The sequence below is a fragment of the Bombus terrestris genome, chromosome 15 (assembly GCF_910591885.1).
Source record: "Bombus terrestris chromosome 15, iyBomTerr1.2, whole genome shotgun sequence".
NCBI classification, from domain to species: Eukaryota; Metazoa; Arthropoda; class Insecta; order Hymenoptera; family Apidae; genus Bombus; species Bombus terrestris.
In genome coordinates, this window is record NC_063283.1 from 9816048 (window position 1) to 9839084 (window position 23037).

Below are 23037 nucleotides of genomic sequence, written 5' to 3' on the forward strand. Positions count from 1 at the left end.
TTGTTTCAGCTTGAGTTTTTTGCAATAGTATAATGACATAAAATAAGAAACAATTGAGATTGGATAAAAAGTGACTTAATGATGATTTATGATTGACTATTTTTGTATACTATGTAGCATTGTGTTATGACGATACATAATGCATAAATAATAAAATGAAAATATAATATTCAGATTGGGGCCTTTTCTTGCCAAAGTAATTTCTAAATGTTCATAAAATTTTGTAAAACTTTATCTCTGTAAAACGAGTTATTGTAAAGCGATGCGTTATTTCGTGCTGTTACATACAAAATTAATATATTAACTTCAAATATATATGAAATACCTTCTCTCGTAATTTTATAGGTAAAAACCTGTAATATTATATATATATATAATGTATTCAAATCTGGAATAATGTAAATCATAATAATCTGACAAAATTTATCAGGAACTGTATCGTGAAATACTAGTTTTAACGGAAAATAATTAAATGCAGGTAACAGATCGATCATAAATATTGAAAATGTTACCTAAATCTGTAATGCAAATATTAATTTTATCAATATATAATAGCTTTGATCATTAATACTAGCATAGTACATATTTTTCCAGTAAACTTTGTACGTTTAAATTCAAAATGATTACAGCTTCAATATGTTTATAAAAAATATGACATTTCAAAATAAATTTTCTATTAATCACAATCTGATTTTGACGAAAGTACGTTAAATTTAAGGGATAGTGATGGATACTGTTTCCATTAAAATTGCATCTTCTTGCATAGGTATTGTATTTCAAGTATAGCTTTTCCACAGCCTTCATATTATTCTTGTGTAATTAATTTCATACATGAAACTTTATGTTAATATTAACAATAAACATCACAATGTTTTCTTAAAGATACTTCTTGTCATAATATTATTTTGAACAAATGTAACATTTACGTTATGATCAAAACTAAATTATGTATAAGACACATTGTCGCTCTTTACGAAACTTTTAGAAATTAAATATCTCAGGGTTTTGTATTTTCTATCTCTAAATAATTATCATAATTACTATGAAATAAACAATTTTTTGTATAAAGAAATTTTACATATTGGATTCACCGAAGTATTTTAAGACCCCAATCTAAATAAAAAATATATATACTTATATTTTTACATTCCAAAGTGGAATCCAAGAAACAGCAATATATAATTAATACTACCTATATATGTACGTATTTAGATAGCTGTAATATAATGAAGTATGTGCTTACAAAGAGATTATCTTAATAACTGTCACAGCTACACTATTTTTCTCTATTATGCACTATGTTTTTCATTAAATTTTATGAATTGAGAAGATGCTGCATACTACAAAAGTAATGTTTGCACTGGAGTCCCATATATACATACCATAAAGTTATAGAAAATTTTTCATGCCATCATTCTAGCTTAAAAATCACAATTCTTTGTACCCGATTTGACTACATGCAGTTCATAATTTTGCATAATATTTTTTACTTTTGATGTAAAAATTTGTATAATATTAGAATAATGTACAAGTACTACTAAATACACTATCTGTTACTTATGTAATGCAAAAGTCAAGTAACTTGACATATTTTATCTGTGATATTTAATTCCTTTCTTTTTTCTTCTTTTAAGCACATATTCACAATTTAATTCTCATGCAAAATCTATGTTGTATAAAATTTAAAATATATGTATTGAAATTAATATCAAGGATTACATATTTGTAAGCTTGGCTTTGAATTGTTCAATGTGGTCAAAATATCGAATCACTGTCGCAATATTTACTGAAATATATATGTATATATATTTATATATATATATATTACTATTTCGTGAAAAATTTGAGAAGATATCATGTTTATTCTATTATTCAATATATCAAGAAGTAAACATATTTTTCTTAGTGCTACTACTACCATAGGAATAAAAATAATGTCGTTGATAGCATTTATAAAATCTCGAAAATGACAATTATATTTTAACTCATATAATATTGTTCAGAGCACACTTATAACTTATAATTGAAAATGTGATGTAGCTTAAACAAAAGTTGAAACATATGATCCGAGATCATTAGTCAAAACACAATAATTTCTTCACAGCAGCTAAGATTACCTCAGAGTCACTATATTGCTTTTTTATGAATCAATATTTACATCTCGGTATAATGAAACTTTATATTTTAAATGCAAATGGTATTTTATATCAATGACTGTGCAGAGGTTATTAGCTTTCCATTTACTTTTCAATATATAATATAAATTTCATAAAATTAATGTCCATGGAAACTACTATGTCTTCGATTAACGGCTGTACATCTATAATACTAAACATGGGTATAGTAATTCACATTAGCTAGATTTAAAAGGTAATGAAATATGATAGTTATAATAATCCTTCCACATACCAAGACTTGAATGTCCACATTCACACCAGATAAGTACTCCAATCAAACGGCATTTTACAATCTCCTTACTATAAATTAATTACATTAAAAAAAAAGAAATTATTAATTTACTATAATACAGCTACCATCTTATTAAGTGTATCCAGCCTAAAAACATTTTCATTTTCTTTACGTATCGTAAGTCTTTTTTTCATAGTAGTAGGAAAGTGGTCAACTTCTATCATGTCATAGAGCGTAGAAGAATTCCAAATATGGCCAAAGCAAACAATTGTTTACATCCATGGGATGTATTTATGTGATTTTTAATTATACTGTTCGTTACTAAACGCAGTGCGTCAAGCGCATATAAATTAATTCGTAGTTTTATGTGTCACCCCATATATATCCTATTATTGAGAGAATTTCTTTTGCTTTTCACAGCAAATAATAAACCAAAATCAATGACCGTGTTTTGCTGAGATTTTCTTTTTTTTCTAGGCGCTGTTCACACTGGACACTGATTCTTCATTTTCTGCGTACACTACCGTGAACACATTGAACTCACTCACTAATCACTTGTCTGAAACAAACATACGAATCTAACATAACTCTACAAAGTATAGTAATAAGCAAGAAATATTTTATAATTACAAAAAAGAATGGAACACAAGTTTATATATGCATATATGAGTTTATCTTCTATCTTAAACAGTATATTAAACTTACAATTATATCACAATGAAGGAATATTCATAGGGATGCGTCACTCAAATGCTATAAAAATAATTCATAACGTTAGAAAATATCAAGTATATGGAACAAAGATCTTTCTCATCGTACTTACGAGATGGAGATCTAGTATCAGATTGATTCACACCTGATGCATTTATTGCTGCAGGCCCACAAGATGATACAGATCCATTTGATGAATTAAAATTCAGAAAATCCCATATTAATATTGTATCATCGTGTGACGACGATACTATCTGGAACTCATCGAACTGAAGACGAAATACACGACCTGTGTGTTCCTATATTGCAGATATAACTTATTACTATTAAAGCCTTTTTATAGAACAGAATAAAATCAAGTGTGTAAAATATCTCACCACTAATGTACGTATACAAAGCGAGTTAGTTAGAGCACGTGGATCTAGTGCAGCCACCAAATCCCATACTTTAATTTTTCTATAATATAAAGCAATAAACATGTTATTGTAATACTATAAAAGACAATATAACATACAATTTAAAAAATTTTTTTACTCACCCATCATAAGCTCCACTAACTATGTGCTTGCTATCAAATCTAATACATCTGACCAATTCGTCATGTCCTTCTAGGACGCGTAAGCACGCACCACATTCAATATCCCATAATCTGATTGTATTATCACTGCTACCACTAACTACTAAGCAATCCTTATATTGCAAACACGCTATACCCCGTTTATGTCCATTTAATGTTCGCACAAATTCGCAAGTAGATGTTTTCCATACTTTAATAGTCCTATCACCACTAGCAGAAACGATATATTTTTCATCAAAATCAACAACATTTACTGCTGCCCTATGCCCCACTAATACCCTTCTTAATGCAATTTCCGTTTGTGATGTCATATCCCATACAGCAATTGAACGATCCTAAATACAATTAACAAATAGTTATTTTTTACAATTTATGAGATATAAAAATTTATTAATTTAATATAGAAATATGATGTATTAAAATATAAGCTAAATATATAAAAAGTTTATTGACCTTTGAACAAGTGACCATCATGCCATTATTAAATCTGAGATGTAGAACTGCCTCACAATGGTGTATCAATGTATTAACCATTTCTCCAGTATTAGCATCCCAAACTCTTACAGTGCTATCAGAGGAACCAGATATTATTGCTTTGTCATCATACTGTAAACATAAAACAGAACCAGTGTGTCCTGTTAACACTTTATTGCACTGTAGTGTATTTCTGTTCCAGATTTTAATTGTATTGTCTCTAAGACCAGAGACAATTTTTTGATCATCATATTGTAAACAGTAAACACCTTTCGAATTTTCACTTCTACAATTTATTCGTTGAAGATTAAATCTTCCCATTCTCCAATTGTTATCTATACTATCAATATCTTTAACTATTTTGGGATAAAGAGATCTATAGAAATTGTGATTTGGGTGACTTTCCCCCGGCCTTGGTTTGAACAAATACTGAATCCTAAAAACATTAATAAATAAACAGATACCACAGAATGAGATTTCATAGAATGTATTAACTAACCATCCTCTCCTTTCTGCAAGACCTCTCCATATTGAATCAGTCCGAACTTTACATTCAATTAATTTCTTCCAAAGCATTCCTTCACTAATTACTCTGAGCCATTCTTTACATACTAATTCAGCAGCAATTAATGAATCAGCATCTAGATATGAAAGAATACTTTCTGCCACATGATCCAATCCTTTTTCTGATAACAGAAATATAAGTTATAAAAGATCTAATTTATATATATATATATAATAAATAAATATATAATTATACAAAATATAATAATTATAAAAAAATATAATAATTATATAATATAAAATATATAAATTTATATATATATATATATATATATTCCAACATGTAAATAAAAATATCTCGACAGAAATACTCACTTGGTAGTAGAGAAATAAAATCTCTCTGCAACATTGGTTTCAGATATGCATTGATGTGACCATGCTGATAATGACACATTCTTGTTAATAATTGTTCAACAAAGTTAACTTGTTCGGGTTCACTCCACTTCTCAAAGAGTTTCATACAAGTTTCCTTTTCTTGCCTATATTGTGCAGATACCCCAGATGGCAGTTCTTTCTTGCGAGTAGGGTCATAAAGTATTGTTATTGGATACTGTAAAAACATTATAAAAATTGTACACATTATAAAGATTTTCCTAATTGAACAGGTATACTTTTAAAACATTATTTTATTTAAATTTAATTCAAATTTGATAACAATGCAAAGATATACCTTGATCAATTATACTGTAAATATTATATACTTTAAGGGATGCATATAAAGATACTCAGATATATTTTTTATTGTGTATTTAAAAACTGTTTAATACATAATACAATTAAATCGTAATAGTTATAAGTATTATATAAAACAGTAGCAAAACTATTAGGTGACACATGTATTTTAAGATAGAATGTGGTATCAGGTTCTTGACCTCAGATAGACTATACTATACAAAACAATATTAAACGCTCACAGAAATTGACGTTCGAACATGCAATTTGTCCTTTTTGAATCACGGTACTTTCTATAAATATAATTTATTGCTGATCATGCTTTAAAATAAAATCGCAAATAAAATATTTAAAAATTATTAACTAAACACACAATTATTTGTAGCAAAATACGGAACAGTAATACTGTTATTTTCCTTGATTTAAATAATTAATTGCAATATTTGAAATTTGTAATAAAATTTATAATTAGAAGAAAAGAGGAGAAAAGAAAATAGCTTGCTACTTAATTCGTATTAGCGAACGATTTGTATAAAGAAAATTGTATCAACGGACCGTGACCTGCACTAATCCAATATTTCGTGTCCGGCCTACTTGTTAACGCTTGCCATTTACTTCTGGAAGCGAAAACTCATAATAGACGCATATCTTATTAAATATTTCGCAATAGAAGTTTATACTTGAAAATTCAAACGATTGAAACACGTTTGCAACATCGTAATGACAATAGTCAAGAAATATATCATCTCTCATTACCTTTAAGGGCATAAATCACTCTAATAGTTTCAAGAAAAGGAAACTTCCTTTTTTGTTTTAAGTTTCTTCAAATTCCAAACACGTAAACTATTGTGCCAAAATGATTTATCAAAATTAAAGCTCCTGATGAAGTTACAGAGATGAATAGGCAAATCCTGTCATGCAAAATAGTTTCACAAAGCAAAAGAAATAAGATAATCAAGTCAATCTTTTGTCTCCCACAAGAAAATATAATTCAAACCAATATGAACCAATAGCTGACTGAAAAAATTAAAGAATTTATCTTTATTATTTTTTATTTTAAATGTTCTTGTTTCCCCCGAAGTGATGGCTAGCCATCAACGTTCTAGCAGAAGAGGTCTCGAATATGACAAATAACTTCACCATTTTGCAACAGATTTCTTTAAAAAAAATTACAAACTAAAATTAAACACTAGATTTGTATCATCCACAAGAATCTGAATTTTTCACTTTTTAATTACTTATAAAAAGAATTCGCAATCTTAAATTATTTTTAAATGTCTCAAGATGATGTATCCCCGTAATATCATTCACCAGAAACTGAAGTTTGATTTTTCACATTTCTTCAATGATAAAAATAAAACATCCATCAATGTGTCTTTTTATGAAGACCAACACACGAAACTCTATAAAATGCATAATTATATATATATATATCATTACATATATAAATATACATATGTGTATTGTGCATAGTATGATTCTTCGATTTGAAATCTCATGATCACTCGACTGTAAAAGGTAGCATAGCAACATTGAAGAGTCCTGGCGACCGAGGAGTACACCTCGATCATCTGAAAATGTTTCTCAGTACGGTGTTCCAGTATAACGGGATCGCGAACTCGTGTCGAATCTATGCTCTTTGTATCTCTTTGTCTTCGTACCCCTTACGTGTTCTCTCCATTTTAGCAAGTAGTCACGCAAAACGAGAAAACTTCTAAGTAAATGTATAATACAAATATTATAATAAATTTAAAATTTTCATAAAGAAATTAATACTAATACCTACTGTACTGGAATGCTGATAAAGCATTCTTTATTGGTTTTTATTACAGATTAATACGGTCGTATATAGGATAAAAAATAATATTCTGATATCGATAACAGCAAATCATATTAGTCGGTAGTTCTTCGAAATACTATCTAGCTTATTATCACTGGCATTCGCTTATGCGCCAGATTATAAATAAAAGACAATTAAGAACGAATTGTGGGAAAAGATGTTCGTACACCTTGTGGTTTTTAGTGCTTTGTTTTTTATTGTTTATCAATAATAAATATCATAGGAATGTTGAAATCGATGCATGACATAGATTTACGTGTATGCACATATGATTAGAAAAGTATCCTTAAACGTGAAAGTGAGACGCATCTATCAATAGAAACATAAAGTTTATTAGTGTAAAAAACCCATGAAAAATAATGTACATTTCGAAGCATGTAACAATGAGCCACGGGAACGTTTCGAAATTTCCTGTTGTCCTTGATTATGAATACTTACGGCATTAAATTTCAAAACACTTTTTTGTCTCCATAAATATAAAACAAAGGAAAGTTCTAAGAACAATAAGTTTCTAGAATAAAATGTACAAAAATTCACGTCTCTTTGAGTTTATAAAATTTTATAAAGATCGCAAATTGATAATCGCGATGCATCACTTTCTCGTTAATCTTAAGTAGTTATTACCTTTTATTTTTTTTATACACATTTGGATGAGAATAAAACGATAAAGAAAATTAAAAATGCGCATGGTAATGTAGTAACGAGTGAAACCGGAATGATGAGTCACTAGCACTAAATAGAAGAGTAATACTTTTTTTCGGCAAGTCACGTACTTATAACTTGACAACACAATATAAAGTTCATTTACATTGGCCAACGACAGACATACTTTAATAAGATATTGATAAATATAACTCTAATTATAATACAAATATACTCATGTATGTTTTTTTCTATCAATATAAACTCTATTAAAAATTATGTAAATGTGAAATATATAGGAAAAAATTATATATTTTTGTATATATATACAGTCTTATACAGCCCTATATTTGTATCTATATACAGAGTAAAAGATGTATTGATAAAAACGATACTACATAAATTCACAAGATCTGACGCAAGGATTGCAATCGATTCCTCTTTCTCTCTGGCGGTCTCCTCGATGTACACGTGTTATAGTTTAACTTAAACACAATATACGGATAGATCGTTAAATCTTTGTATTCGTCTATAAACTAATCATTCTATATTTTATCTTGAAGATAATTAATCATTATCGTAACAAATAACGCGTATCAAACAGAATTTCTATATGATCACTGTACAAATTTTAGAGCAACAAATTTTTTTTAAATTACTCCAGCAGTTAAAGAGTTTTGGCTTATATCCAATTGTACATACAAATCAATATCACTGTAACATTAAATGACAAAAATGGACAATAAATATTAATCATTAATTTTTATAACGATTGTAAACTCGTATAAAGAAATAAATTTAAGGGAATTAAACTGTAGATTCTACTCAATTGTTTACAATACGTTACAATGAGTGTAATGCAACTTAGCACAAAATTTAAAAAAGGGGAGTTAAAAAAAGTAAAGATTGTAAAAGAGGAGAAACAAGAGAGAAAAAGTAAAAAGGGAGTTAAAACATTGATCATGTAGTAAGTTGTTTCCACTCTGCAAAGCTTGGAGATTAGGATTATGTTTAAACGATCTATCCTTTGTTCTGACAACGAAGACAATCGTGTCCGGTCAAGTTTATGCTAGTTCAATAGTAACTAACTAATAATTTTTCGATCAAATATATGTAACAACTGTACAATAACATAACAAATTAAAAAATAAATTAGTAAATAACAAGTTAATATTACGATTTTCTAATAATCTTAAAATAAAATCATTACATTTTATGCTGTAAATATTCTTATTTTATGTTAGAAATTTACAAAAATAAAAAATTTAAGAAAAGGTATGTTTAAACAAAAGTAGTAATATGAATCGAATATATGAATAAATATTGAAATATTTATAGTAAAAATTTAATAATAATCATACGATGGCATAGTAAGTATAATTTATATTTTGTTATGATTCTTGTAAGAATATATAAATATTTCGAATCATATTGTTTAAGATATATCTGCGATTCTAATCAAATCTAAATATTTGTAATATTCTGCAAATAACATAATATATACTAGTATTGATTTGATCAAATAAAAGAAATTAAAAGTGATGCAATCTTAATTTCCGTCAAGATAATAAGGTAACTGTCATTAGATGTACATAAATATCTTGATATAAAAGAGTTTAGAGAAATAACCACGATCATATATGACAGCACACAATCGTATTCTATAACCTCTCAATACATAAGATATTTCTACAATTAATAATTTTCTTTGGGAAGTGCATATTAACAGATATAAGCTTTGCAGAAAATAACGGTCGATCATAAAATATTAGTGAATTTCTCGATCATAAGGAAACATAAGATGGCGGTAGGTTTCAGGTCAAAAATACTACTATGTGTTGCGTACCTGAAGATTCGTGTTTGTGTCTTCGATAATCTCATCCGTTTCCATGTTCATCATTTTCACACACAACTGGCACAATATAATTGATTCAGATGATACAACCGGATCAATTTGGCTGGAAAAAGTTCTTGTAAAAAGGATAAAACACCGTTTGAACAATAGCGTTTGACTATTCAACACGACTGACGACGCTCATGAGTCTTCGCCATGTACAGGAAGTTGAGACAACATTTCACCAACACAACAGCTCGTAAATAACTATGTCACTTCACAAATCCAAGAAACCTGATATAACGATTGATTTATATGGAAAATGTGTATTAAAATCCTATACGTGAACAATATGCGAAATTTAATGTTAATTTCCTTCAGAAACGTACGAAATATCCAAATGAATTCCAAAATTCATCAAGATATATGCACAGCCAACCATCAAGATAAGAAGCTCGCGAGAAGCACTAACACCATTTTACACTACCGACTTGATCACTGCTTCTGTTTAACTTAAAATCAACTTGATGGCGCACCATACGCAAAATTTCCAAAATGGCGCATATGCACAATATATCCATCTCTGTTATACCCGCGCATATTTCAAAAACACTATTTCGAACTGTTTTAAATAAACCTCATTTCCATTAGAACAAGTCCCTTTTTATTGATTAAATTGAAATTTTTAAATAATACAAGGTGTATATTTACAATATAAATTTAAATATATATTTATATTACTTATCGTATTTATAAATAACTCATAAAAGGGAAAAATCAACAAGTAAAAAATAAAATCATAGAATTATTATGTGATTTAAATTATTGTAATAATTTTAATACTTTAGATTTTCTTATTCATTAAATCCATTTGATTTGTTCACTTTTATTTCTTGCATTTTCCAACTGAACTTGATGAGTAAGGGCAGCATATGGTTTATGGCATACCTGTGAATCTAATGGTGGATAATAGTGTCTATAACACATATATGCCAAAATGTATCCTATTATTGAGCCTGCAACCACATCTAATATTTTTTGAATTAAAGTATTTATTTATTGATGCAATAAATAAATATGCTTACCTTGCCAGTGATGATGATAATCACAAGTTCTACTCAATGCAATTAAGAGAGCAATACAAATTGGTAATACAAATGCACATAATTTCCATGATTGTCCTTTACCCATTAAACTAAATGTATGTAATTTACCAGCTATATACAGCGCAATGAAACCAAAACTTGCAAATGCAACTGAAAAATAAATAGATTTTTCAATAAAATTTAAGGTTTTCTATATAGTTTATATAACTTGATAGTTTATACTTTATCTTTTAACATACATGAGGAATGACCACTTGGAAATGATTTCTTTCCATCTTTTATAAGAACTGGATTTCCATTACATTTAAAATCTGGATTTGTTTGTCCATCAGGAAAACATCTCCAAAAGAAATCTGGTCTGGGGCGACCTAGCAAAAGGTATTATCTATAAGAATAATGATACTTCCAAAACAGAATTAACATTTCACAATTCTTACCAACAACAAGTTTTATAATATCTGTAATGACACCATTAAATCCTAATGCTAAAGTTACAGATAATACTGCTTGATAAATGTCAGTTTTGTCTTTGTAAACCAAAAAGACAAATAAGATTACTATAGCAGGCATTATAAAAACCAGAGGCTAAAAATAAATATATTAATTAATTTATATAAAATATAACTGTAATTTCAAAATATGTATAATAATGCTGTTTCATATAGAATATATTACCCATAATATGGTAGTTGGAACGTATGATTCAGTCCTTGGATTTTTATACAACCATAATTCATCTTCATGAATTTTCCTAGTAAATGGTTCTGCATTTTCTAATTCACTGTTCATATAAAAAAGTAGTACATTTATATGTATAACCGCTATATTGCTATAGTAGACTAAATTTAACTTACATAAATAATCCCACTAAGACAATTCGCAATAATATGTCAAACCAATATTCTGTTAAGAAATCTTTACCACGTGCTATAGCCATTATGAATTCAAAGTGAATGCAGTATAAATATTGTACAAATATATACAAACAAATAGTAAATTACACAAATTCAGATGACACATTATACAAGTATGCAAATGTGTATGTATACAGTTGTATATTTGAATAGAATAAATTATTAATTGTTATTATATACTCATTGGTTTTAAAATTATCTAAAAATGTGTATGTTTTTAATTATTACAGAAATTCCACTGGAAATATATGAACAATTCAGTTTCATCGCCAACCTCCTTCAACATTGAATTGAAACTGAGACACTTCTTTCTAAAAAGTAAATATTAATCGATCGTCTACAGATAATTTAAGACATTAATTAATTTTTTTAAATTATATGTTAACGCTGTATAATACTTCAATCCCAATATATAAAACATTAAACTTTAACTACACTATTTCGATTTGAATACTAACATTCAATTTGATATCACTGTACAATATGCTATGTACTATGTATATTATGGTGTAATCATTTTTTTTTTGTAATGATAGTAGCGTAGCTATAAATTGAAAGCTTCTTTGTTGAAAATTGGACTTTATTGTAAAATATATTATACTATACATTGAATGCTTGAATTTTTTGGAATATTTTCCATGTAAAATATGTTATTTTTCTATAGGCCGTTTGTAAAATTATTTTTGGAATCGTTGAAGAAATTTTAAGAAAACGTAAAAATTTAGCTTAACCTTACAATTGTAGATTGATTGGTTAGCACATCATAGATGTCACTGAACATTCATTGTTTTGAATATTATGTATTACATAAATTGGAACTCTATGTATCTACCTACCTACATTTAATCTTATTAATTTTATTTCTTTTATTTCTTGCATTTTGTCACATTACATATCATGGAAATCAATGCTTAATAACATATTGTATCGATAAAATAATTATTCTAAAATTGATGTAATATACATCTGTATGTACCTATCTATACATTTACGATGCCCTTGCTCCACATGTGTTCTTCCATTATCTTGTATTAAATCGCAGTACATCGTTTTTTGTTGTTTGGAACAGAGGTGTATATCACTGCAAGATAATTACTATTGTGATATTACAACTAGTTTAAAGGTTAGTTTCATCATAGAAATAATTTATGTAATAGGAACAATTATTTATATATATATGTATAAATTTTATATTCAGAAATTTAATTTTTGTATATATCATTTAGCAATTTTTTTATTATTGTTATATATTAGCTCTTTGCGTTCGAGGACTTTTTCAGTCGGACGAAGTAGCAACTCCAGATGATTTAGCGTATATATGACGCGTGTCTTACAGGTAGCGTAAAATGATTTTATATACAAATTAACTTACAAAAACATTATATTCTAATAATTAATCTATTCTTACATCTTTGAAAATATGATTTTGTAATATTAATTTCTGTATTTTTTTGTATGATAATTTATAAAGCATTCACCAAGATGCATTCTTGAATACAATTGATCTTATTTTTCAACAGTTCAAAATCAAGTTCATCTTCATTTGAGCTAATTTCACTTACGAAAGCCTTTTTTTAGGGCTTCTAAATTATAATACTTTTGCCATGATCGCCAAATCCAAACTAACATCAGAGACGTCAGAACCATAGTTACAGAGGAATTTGGGATTAAATATTTTATTTCCATTTTAAAGTGTAACACTTTATATCTTTTAACAAAGACCATAAAGAGCTAAGGAACCTATTTACAAACTAATACTGCTGTTTCAACAATTGGAGATGTTGAAATCTAACATAAATGGGGACTGTTGTCTACCACTTGCCAATGGAGTTGCCACACAAAACACAGTGGCGACTGAGAGTAGCCTTTCGAGCGCAAAGGGTTAGAAATAGTTATGTAAAATGTTAAGTAGTTTCAACTCTTATAAATAATTCATATTTGTTAATTATATAATAATCTTATTAATTTTTGTGGTACAGATTCAAGATATGAAGTGATAGCCACGTGAGGAAAACTGTAAATGATCACAGTGTTATTTGTTGAAAGAATTAATTATAATTATAAATATATTGAGTATAAGTAATGTTAACTTCAACATTAACAATGCCATCCACATCAATAAACACTTCTAGAATTCCAAGTCCCATCAGTGATACATTTGATGATAATCCTAGTAGATTAACTACATATTTACATCAGCTTGCTGGGTGCTATGAAACTGAAATTAATGTGCTTGCAAAAGATCATTGTTATGCACGTCCATGGAATTGGAAACCAGAGAATGTTTATGTAAAGCCAATAAAAAAGTTGTTTTTCTCAAAGAAAAATTTATTAACGTAAGTAATAAAAATAAATTATATATGTAAATGTAAATTATAAATATAATTATTAAACATAAAACTACATTACAACTTTTTATATATTAGGGAAAAAGTTGCTCAGGATGAAGAAATTAATATAGAAGAAATTAATAATGAGCCATTAGTACCACCAATAGATTTTACTAGAGTTCGACATCAAATGGATGAATTACAAAGGTTAGCAAATTTTGCTAGACCTGATGAAAATGAAGATTGGGAAGAAAAGCTTGATAAAATTTTATGGACACCAGTTCAAAATCGAATATTCACCAAAGTTCTTAAAATATTAAATTCAGAGAGACTTACAAGATTAGCTAAAGTAAACAGTTCAATAGAACCAATTTATCGAAGAACATCAGTTGACACAGCAGCAAGGAGGTTTCGAGAAACATTAGCTTCAGTTGGGTGGGATTGGAGACTTGCACAATGGTTACATAATTTATTGTTTGACCATCTTCCTCAAGAGTATCTTGGGATTTATCTTGATATATTACAATCTTTAAGACTGAAAATTCCTCAACTTATTGATAAAATGATTGCTATACAACCAAATATTAATGCAAAAACAGGTTCTATAACATGGGAAACACTTGGATCACTCCTTAAACGTACATGGGATCCAATTACTCCTAGTTTAAATAGTAATAGACTTGTAAGTATATTTTATTGCATAATTTATTATAATATATTTTACATATATATATCTACTTATAGATAATTATTGTTATTGCAGAAAAAATTACCAGGAAATCCAATCTTAATAATAGTTCCTTCCGGAGTGGGATCTAGTATGTCTACAAGGCAACATAAATGGATTTCACAATTAGGAGCTTTAGGAATGGTTGTTACTGTTCACACACACTTAGGTTTAGCAGCTAATAGAATGACCATGATGGTATGCATCGATCAATTACTTCAAGCCACTAGAACTAAGATACAGGATATTAGAAGTGATTGTCCTGGTAGACCAATTATTCTTGTTGGATTTAATACTGGTGCTGCTCTTGCATGTCAGGTATAGTATTTATATGTACATATATACACATGATGTGTAACGCATCAGTATAATTCGAAGTAGTTAGAAAACTTTAATGTGATTTGAGATATTCACTATTATCTTTTGATATTTATAGGTAGCACAAATGGAACATGTAACTGCAGTTGTTTGTCTTGGATTTTCATTTCTTACAGTTGAAGGAAAAAGGGGTACACCTGATGATACATTAATGGATATTCGATGCCCAGTTATGTTTGTTATTGGACAAAATGCTACACTTGTAAGACCTGATGATATAGAGGATCTCAGAGAAAGAATGATGGTTGAAACAAGTTTGGTAGTGGTTGGAACTGCTGATGACCATTTAAGAATTTCTACTGCTAAAAAGATATCAGAGGGTATTACACAAAACATGGTAGATAGATGTATCTTGGATGAAATTGGAGATTTTGTGGGAACTATTCTTTTGCAACCACATCCACTACCATTGAGATCAACATCATTGTCAAATTATGAAAATAAAAATAACAGAAAAGAATCACGGAAGCGAAGAAATTCAACAAGTAGCTCTGTTGAAAGTGAACCAAATTCTCCTACAATAAAAAAGTCTCGACCAAATACACCAATCTCTTCAGTAATATCTATTGGACAAAATACACAATCAGCTACGATTTCCCGAGTAGGAACATTTAGTACGCAACAGAATATAATCGCAGTGAGTGGAATACATACAAATCATGTGCAGAGCGTGAAACGGAAACCTCGAGTTGTTAGTAACCAGAAAAGTCATTTTGTGGAACACTTGATAACATCTAGACTTTCCGGACAAGTAAGTTACAACCTTAATTTTTATTAAAGAGGAAGCATCTAATAATATATGCATTTTTTAGCCAAACTCGGGTTCAGATAATGGTGGTATAACATTAAACATTGGCTCATTGGCAAGTTTAGCACCGATTGGACCAATACGTTTAGCTCCAGCATCATCAGGTCAAGGTGTATCTACAACAATAAAAAATATTCCTAAATCTTCGATTGCGTCAACTAAAGTGCCTAAAATTGTATCAACGAATGTACAGTTACAGAACATGCCAAAAATGAAAGCCATTGTATCATCAGGTAAAGGCTTTTCTAAAGTAATATCAAACAATTATAGGCATCTCAATATTCCTGACAAAAATGGAGATACAAAACTTGTTAACGTTTTAACATCATCAGGAAATCAGATTAGAGTGAATACTTCAACTGCAGCAGGTACATTTTACATGAAAAATTACTTTTTGTTTCTTTTTGTTCTCATATATTTTGTATAATATACATTTTCCTTTGTTTTATAGCGATGCATAATAAATCTACGATTGGTACATCAAATGGAACTTTATCAAATATTTTACAAAATGGTAAAACTTCTCTTACACTCACTACTAGTTCATCGTCTGCGCGTATATCGGCCGCTTCCAGCATTTTACTAACACCAAACAATTCTGTGGCAACTAATACAGCATCAACTACATCGATAATACCAAAAGGTAGAATATTATTATCTAATCAGCTATTAAATAATTTACCTACACCGTAATCGTTTTTTACTTCTTGATCGAATGTATATGATTTTTACGAACGAAAGGTACATCATCAACAATAAGGAAATTATTAAGTTGATCCAAATTATTATTATTTCGGGATGTTGAATAGTAGAAATCTCGTATTTTATAAAATAACTTTTTAAACTTAAAAATGCCTTAATTCTACTATCCAAATTTTGTAACACAATTTGTATATATATGTATATAAAAATTATACAGCTGTAACATATATATTTAAAATATATTTAATATATTCATACATAAAAAACGTGAAAAGTGGAAACAATATTGGATTGTTAAAATCTCAAACTAAACATGATCGAAAAAAATTAGAATATTACACATAAATACAATAACAAAGCATAACATGTTAAGTAACAAATAAATTTCTTAGTATTTAACATATTTTTATGATTTACTGTTTTGATTTCAAAATATACATGCATCTTTATATGGAACCATGTGGATCATATTCATACATGCAAAAACAAAATGTATTGTGCATGAATATCATTAATATGACAAAATAAGTTTCTTATAGAAAATATATCCACTAAGTAAAAGAATCATTTTGTTCATATTTTTGAGACTGTATAGATTAATAATAATGGATTTTAAACTTAATTTTAATTATGTTTTTTATTGTAGAATAATTAAAATAGTCTAATAAACCTAATAGATTTTATGTTTTCTAGCCATAAAACTTTTTTCTTATTTCTAGCTTGTTTGTATTCTCTTTTGCAATTGTATATATACAAAATATTCTTTATATATTATTTTTGTTATATATAAAAGTCATTAGACTAAGTCATCAGTAAATGTATGTATTTGTTTAGCATGTGATGTAACATGTGTCCAAATGTAGCATGTATTTATATTATTTTACAATTAATATAAGTTTATATTTAGAAGCATCTAAAATAATATGTTGTAAATATATCACTACTATCTTTTATTTTGTGTTAAATAAATATTTTTCCATGTGATTTGAATTTATTTGTTTCCTCGCCCCAATCCTGTTTGATATTAACTGTGTCCAAACAATTTGAAATTAAATTAAAGATATTACAACTTTTGTTTCTTACATTTATCATCTAATGTTTTTTTATTACATCTTTTACATTGTCAAACAAAATATTATTTAAATATTATTAATATAGTCTGAGAATCTTTTTGATTTAAAATACATAAATTATTATGATTTTTATTATGTAATTACTTAATCAATTACCTATGTTATTTTTAACAACATAGATAAAGTAAAATTTAAAAACCAAATTTTTTTATCACATATAATAGATTTATGCATGGTTTTTGTTATAATTATAACCAGTTTCAAAGATATATTTACATAACTCATGTAGAAAAAAAGACGTTTATTTTTACACGATGTTCATAACAACGCAATGAATATTATTTGAATTTATTTATATCTTAGAAAATTGTTCAAACATGTATATGTGTTTTATAGTGATGGACGACATGGCAACAACCAGTAGCTCTTCACATTTGATGCTCAGTTCTACTCATTCCTTGGACACATTCAAGATGTCACAAATACCTCGACAAGTAACAACTTGTAATAACAATGATATTTCTCATAATGCAGTATGTGGAAATATAATCATGGTTGAAAGTTCCCTTAGTACTAAACCTACTTGTTCATCCGTAATAGTACCATTAAGTAATCATAATTCAGGAACTATTTTACCACTGTCTAATAAACTAAAAGTTACTCAAAAATCGACCAAATCTATGCCAAAGATAACAGTCAATACATCTAATTTACAAAGAATTCATAAATCTCAAACAGTACAGAAGAATTCTCTTGTAAACGAGATTGATGATGAATTGGGAAATATATTAGATATACCAATAATTTTTGCAAAAGATGATGATAATTTAAACTCTATTGAGAAAAGTTCATCTTTATCTCAGACAATGGCTGTAGATATTCATGAAAAGACTATACCTAAATTAAACAGTAATACCAAAGTTGTTCTCATAAGTAACAAGCAAGATAAGTTACAACAAAGTAATAAATTTGTAACACCTTGTACCCAAGCTGTTCTATGTCCTAATGTAGCTGTACAAAATTTAAATCATGTGATACTACAGACAAACCCTCAAACTTCCACTTTGTCTAAAACTAAAACTACAATACAAACTCGTTCAAATCAACCCACTGTTAAATACACCAAGATAATTCTTGCAAAGAGAAATTCTCAATCAGTACATCAAAATGATAAAAATGAACAAGTCATTGTAACAAAGACAGTTGACAAAATTAATGCATCTAAGTTGCTAAATTTCGATAAAAATGAGCATCGATATGCGCAAATCGCGATAAAGCAAACGGCAAAGAATGAAGATAATATAGTAGATGAGGCATTAGAAATAGAAGATGCTATAAAAATGAATATTATAGAACGTAAACATATACCTTTGCAAAGAGGTGACTTATCATCACAGACAAGTGACAAGGCAAAAGAAAGTTTGACTGAAGCTAAATTAAATCTAACAAAAGAAGATAACTCAGAATGTACTGCAATCGATGATGTAATAAATTTACAAATATAAAATGTTTCATCTCAACAGAAGATGTATACCTGTACCAGAAAAACAATCTTTTTGGTATTGTAAATGCAGAACAAATGATAAATATTGTAGATACAGATATCCATTTTCTGATTAAAAATCGTAATTACCCTAACATTTCGTTTTCTAATCATTTCATTTGAGAATAATATCTGTTTAATAGTTAAGATACTTGGCGTTGTAAATCTAATATGTTATTTAAAGTAACAAAATGATTATAAGAAATAATTGTCACTATTTAGAAAATACGTACAGTGTTTAATGTTTTATATTAAATTTCGTTTTATTCTTACAATCCATTCTATAATTTGTGCTACATACAGTATTAACTATTACAAGCTTTATAAAAATCTATGTATCCATCTGCAAATAATTCAGTATTATATATAGTATTAATATATTCTTTGAATTCACTATTTATAAGATGATGAGTTGTTATTATTCTTTTAGTATTTGTATTTTTTGGAACTGGTACTGCTGGTTTAAATACGACACCAGTAGGATCAAATTCAGTATAAAGTTCTTCTGGAGAACTGGAACAAATAAAGAAATATATTCTAGCATAGCTCATTTATTGCTTGTGAGCAATGAAAAAATGTGCTATTGCAAGATATTTTACAATGAAGCTCCTCATCGGATAGCAGTAAATCACCAATATAGAAGTATGATTGTATTAAATATTACAAAAATTGAAACCTACAGCTTAGCAATTTCTGGAGATAAACTGCCTTCACCTATTGGTGGCACATTCCAAGCTACGTTTTTTGCCATCTTTTGTACAATACTGTGATAATGTCGCTAGTAACGAAAGATAAAAGTATGTTTAATAATAATTATGTATATTAAGATCATATAACTCAATATGTGAATATGTACTTGTAGAGCTGTAAGTTCCCATAATGCTGAACAGTGTGCATTGCAATACTCAGATTCCTCTAGCTCTGCTTGATAAAAACCGTCTCCAGTCGTACTATCAGTATCCAACAAAATATCTAGCATTTTTCCAAGTTGCATACTTTGCTTTATAATACCGAGAATGCCAAGTACTGAATTATGTTGCAATTGTAAGGCTAGAATAGCTATTCTTTTGATAAATGCTATAAAACGCCTTTGTGTAATTCTTTTTCTTCGATGAATTAGAGCTTGAACTAATATCTTTATAAGAACTTCCATTTCTATATGAGTTTTACCACAATGAATATTTAATAAATTTTTGTATAAATGTGCATAAAACCTGTATAAATATAACATGTGATTATAAATTTAATTTTAGTTTTTTTGTTTACGATATTTATTCCTTTTCAATACAAACCTGTAAGGATCAAGATTCAATGCTGAACCTTGTCCTGATAATATTGTAAATACACACTGAATACAATGTAATTGATCTTTCAAATTTAAATTACCTTCTTCCATTAGTTTATCTATGGCAGTTACTAAATCTTGATAAAAATCTAAGTTTATGCATTGTGCAAATCTGTAATTAGATGTTATTAGATATCATATAATTTTATACATAATTAAATTTAGTAAAAATCTGTCATACTTTGCTAATCCTTCCAAGCAAATAGATAAAATCTTACTATTTGGAGCTTGTTTTAAAATTCTAAAATAAATTGTAAATACTACACTTGTTATTTCAGTGAGTAATTTTTGTTTAGTTTGCTTATTCTCTTCTGCTTTAGTTTCAAGTAATTCTTTCTCTACTTCTTCAAGTTTCTTATTTTTCTTCCTTTCACGCTTACTTAAGGCAAGAATTCTTTGTTTATGAGACATAAGCTTTCTTTGTTTAGTCTCTTCTTCTTTTTCTTTATCTAAATTTACATCTTTTATACGAAGTGATAAAAGTACTGATAGAACTTCAGAATGAACGGAATGAGCTTTTAATTTTATGTATTGGTTTAATTTACGTACTATCTGAAATATTTATTAATAAACATTATATTCCTAGAATACAGGTTAAATGAAATACAATCACTTAAATGTCTCACTTTTAAAGATAATTCAGCGCGTTTGTCTTCCTTGAATACTTGGGAAATGCATTTTAAGACTTCCTGCCTTATAAGCTCATGTTTATTATCTAACAATGGTATAAGAAAATTTGCTATATTAATAGAATAGTTAAAGTATGGGTGAATTGTTAGAAGATCACACATGCATGTTAATGCAATTTTTCCTAGTTCAATTTCTTGTTCTTTTATTTGTCGCGTATCTCCCTTTTTTCTTCTTAATATATTAGTCATTTTTTCTAACTTTTGTAGATAATGCTTATAATATCTTAATAATGTAGCTTCATAATTTTGTAAAGCAAGTGTTTCTTTCTTTACTAAAAAGAAAATAAAAAACCTATAATTTCTACAATAATCATGATATTTACATATTATTACAGGTACATACATCTTACACCTTCTTGTTGAATTTGAAGAATTTGATAAGATGGCAACAAATCTTTGAAAATTTCTAACAAAGAAATAGTTGCCAATTTTCTCACGGTAATATATACTTCTGGATTGGTTTCTTCCATTAATTCTAATAGTATTTTAAAATTATCACATTTAGTTTCTGGTGTTTCCAGAAGACTGCTAGATAATAATCCAATTTTTAAACGTTTAGATCTTAATACTTCTTCACGAAATGCTAAAAATTCTATCATAGACACAGGTTTTTTATCTTTATCTTCATTCTAAAAAATTAATTTAATACATGAAAAAAAGATTTTTTACAACAGTGTTTCATAAATTTCAATGAAATCTTACGTGAAAATTAAATTTTATTTCCATGTTACTTTTATCTATATTATGTTCTTCATGAGGCATGTTTTCATTATCTACTGCATGATCTTCTTGAATTATCCTTTTCTCTATAATTCCATTTTGAGTTTTTATCGGAAGTAACATACGAACCTTTTTCGTACCCTCTATCTCAACTATTTTTGATATACTATTTTCATATCTATTCTCTAATGTGTCATTACTTTTCTTTTCCTTCTTATTATTTGTTACTTTATCATCAGCTGTTCTAAAAAATATGCATATCATTTAAATCATTTTGAATTAAAATATATTCATTACCTATCACAATATACATACTCATTTAGATGTATCTGTTTCAGCAAATTATATGATTTGTTAGAAATGGCTTCTCCTAAAAAGTTTAAATCATCTTCTTCGACCATGTCCATGAGGTCTTCACCCTGATCACTTTCTTCTTCTTCCACAGTTTCTGCATGTGGAATTACTTTTTTTTGATTATGTTTCTTCATTGGTTTATGTCTCTTTGTTTTAAGTTTCCCTTGCCGTGTAAGTTTGGTTCTTTTTTGATTACTTCTTTTAACTGCACTGATCTTTAGTTTTTTCTATTTGATTAAGAATTTAGAAAATACATATATTGATAATTAAAATTAATAGAAGAATTACATAATTAAGGAAATATTTTTTATTGTATTTAAAACAGATGATACTATATGACATATACATGTTCATAATTTAACAATTTTATTAGTCCTCAATTAAGTAGAACTATATTTACTTACCACCATTTTGCTGTAGTTTTAATTACTTTAGGCTACTCCAAATGAAAGTATTTGTCAAACTAATTAAACAATTATTGTTTCCCTACAACCAAAAAATCATTCCTATACGATATCCTAAGATAACCTCTTAAGTTACACGTGTTGTATTATACATATTACGCACGTTACACGCGCCATATTCTTTCTAACATAATTGCATGTATATATATATATACTGTATA

General features: G+C 27.8%; 4 protein-coding genes across 13 annotated transcripts; 1 reads left to right on the forward strand and 3 right to left on the reverse strand.

Annotated features, from left to right (window-relative positions):
* Nucleotides 1-755: 755 nt before the first annotated feature.
* On the reverse strand, nucleotides 756-10219 carry LOC100647997 (beta-TrCP). Of its 2 annotated transcripts, none has more exons than XM_012317031.3 (9): nucleotides 9736-10219; nucleotides 5051-5285; nucleotides 4671-4857; nucleotides 4151-4607; nucleotides 3659-4032; nucleotides 3498-3576; nucleotides 3266-3419; nucleotides 3115-3162; nucleotides 756-2968 (listed from the first exon to the last, which is right to left on the reverse strand). In XM_012317031.3, exons 1-8 carry the CDS (start codon nucleotides 9787-9789, stop codon nucleotides 3152-3154), a joined length of 1551 nt encoding a protein of 516 aa, XP_012172421.1. In that variant the 5' UTR covers nucleotides 9790-10219; the 3' UTR covers nucleotides 756-2968; nucleotides 3115-3151. The 2 variants fall into 2 exon arrangements, with proteins under 2 accessions (XP_012172421.1, XP_003401273.1); XM_003401225.4 differs by having other exon boundaries at nucleotides 3233-3419.
* Nucleotides 10220-10364: 145 nt separating this feature from the next.
* Nucleotides 10365-12849, reverse strand: LOC100648116 (phospholipid phosphatase 5). Of its 4 annotated transcripts, XM_012317028.3 has the most exons (7): nucleotides 12202-12475; nucleotides 11684-12054; nucleotides 11505-11610; nucleotides 11267-11414; nucleotides 11069-11197; nucleotides 10809-10979; nucleotides 10365-10751 (listed from the first exon to the last, which is right to left on the reverse strand). In XM_012317028.3, exons 2-7 carry the CDS (start codon nucleotides 11764-11766, stop codon nucleotides 10585-10587), a joined length of 804 nt encoding a protein of 267 aa, XP_012172418.1. In that variant the 5' UTR covers nucleotides 11767-12054; nucleotides 12202-12475; the 3' UTR covers nucleotides 10365-10584. The 4 variants fall into 4 exon arrangements, with proteins under 4 accessions (XP_012172418.1, XP_020722473.1, XP_012172419.1 ...); XM_020866814.2 differs by lacking the exons at nucleotides 11684-12054; nucleotides 12202-12475 and adding an exon at nucleotides 12720-12849; XM_012317029.3 differs by having other exon boundaries at nucleotides 10365-10739; nucleotides 11684-12475.
* On the forward strand, nucleotides 12728-19399 carry LOC100647318 (KAT8 regulatory NSL complex subunit 3). 5 transcript variants are annotated; one of them, XM_048412961.1, is made up of 11 exons: nucleotides 12728-12866; nucleotides 12998-13079; nucleotides 13322-13646; nucleotides 13723-14079; nucleotides 14170-14755; nucleotides 14837-15118; nucleotides 15237-15929; nucleotides 15991-16219; nucleotides 16319-16354; nucleotides 16438-16629; nucleotides 18158-19399. In XM_048412961.1, the coding sequence occupies exons 4-11, from the start codon at nucleotides 13826-13828 to the stop codon at nucleotides 19264-19266; spliced, it is 3381 nt and encodes a 1126-aa protein (XP_048268918.1). In that variant the 5' UTR covers nucleotides 12728-12866; nucleotides 12998-13079; nucleotides 13322-13646; nucleotides 13723-13825; the 3' UTR covers nucleotides 19267-19399. The 5 variants fall into 5 exon arrangements, with proteins under 5 accessions (XP_048268918.1, XP_048268916.1, XP_012172415.1 ...); XM_048412959.1 differs by having other exon boundaries at nucleotides 13322-13647; nucleotides 15991-16354; XM_012317025.3 differs by having other exon boundaries at nucleotides 13322-13634; nucleotides 15991-16354.
* A 122-nt stretch (nucleotides 19400-19521) lies between these two features.
* On the reverse strand, nucleotides 19522-23019 carry LOC100647753 (nucleolar complex protein 3 homolog). 2 transcript variants are annotated; one of them, XM_048412973.1, is made up of 10 exons: nucleotides 22817-23019; nucleotides 22374-22639; nucleotides 22041-22302; nucleotides 21682-21967; nucleotides 21276-21610; nucleotides 20831-21201; nucleotides 20597-20761; nucleotides 20161-20518; nucleotides 19985-20082; nucleotides 19522-19817 (listed from the first exon to the last, which is right to left on the reverse strand). In XM_048412973.1, the coding sequence occupies exons 1-10, from the start codon at nucleotides 22820-22822 to the stop codon at nucleotides 19610-19612; spliced, it is 2355 nt and encodes a 784-aa protein (XP_048268930.1). In that variant the 5' UTR covers nucleotides 22823-23019; the 3' UTR covers nucleotides 19522-19609. The 2 variants fall into 2 exon arrangements, with proteins under 2 accessions (XP_048268930.1, XP_048268931.1); XM_048412974.1 differs by lacking the exon at nucleotides 22817-23019 and having other exon boundaries at nucleotides 22041-22297; nucleotides 22374-22500.
* Nucleotides 23020-23037: the final 18 nt, after the last annotated feature.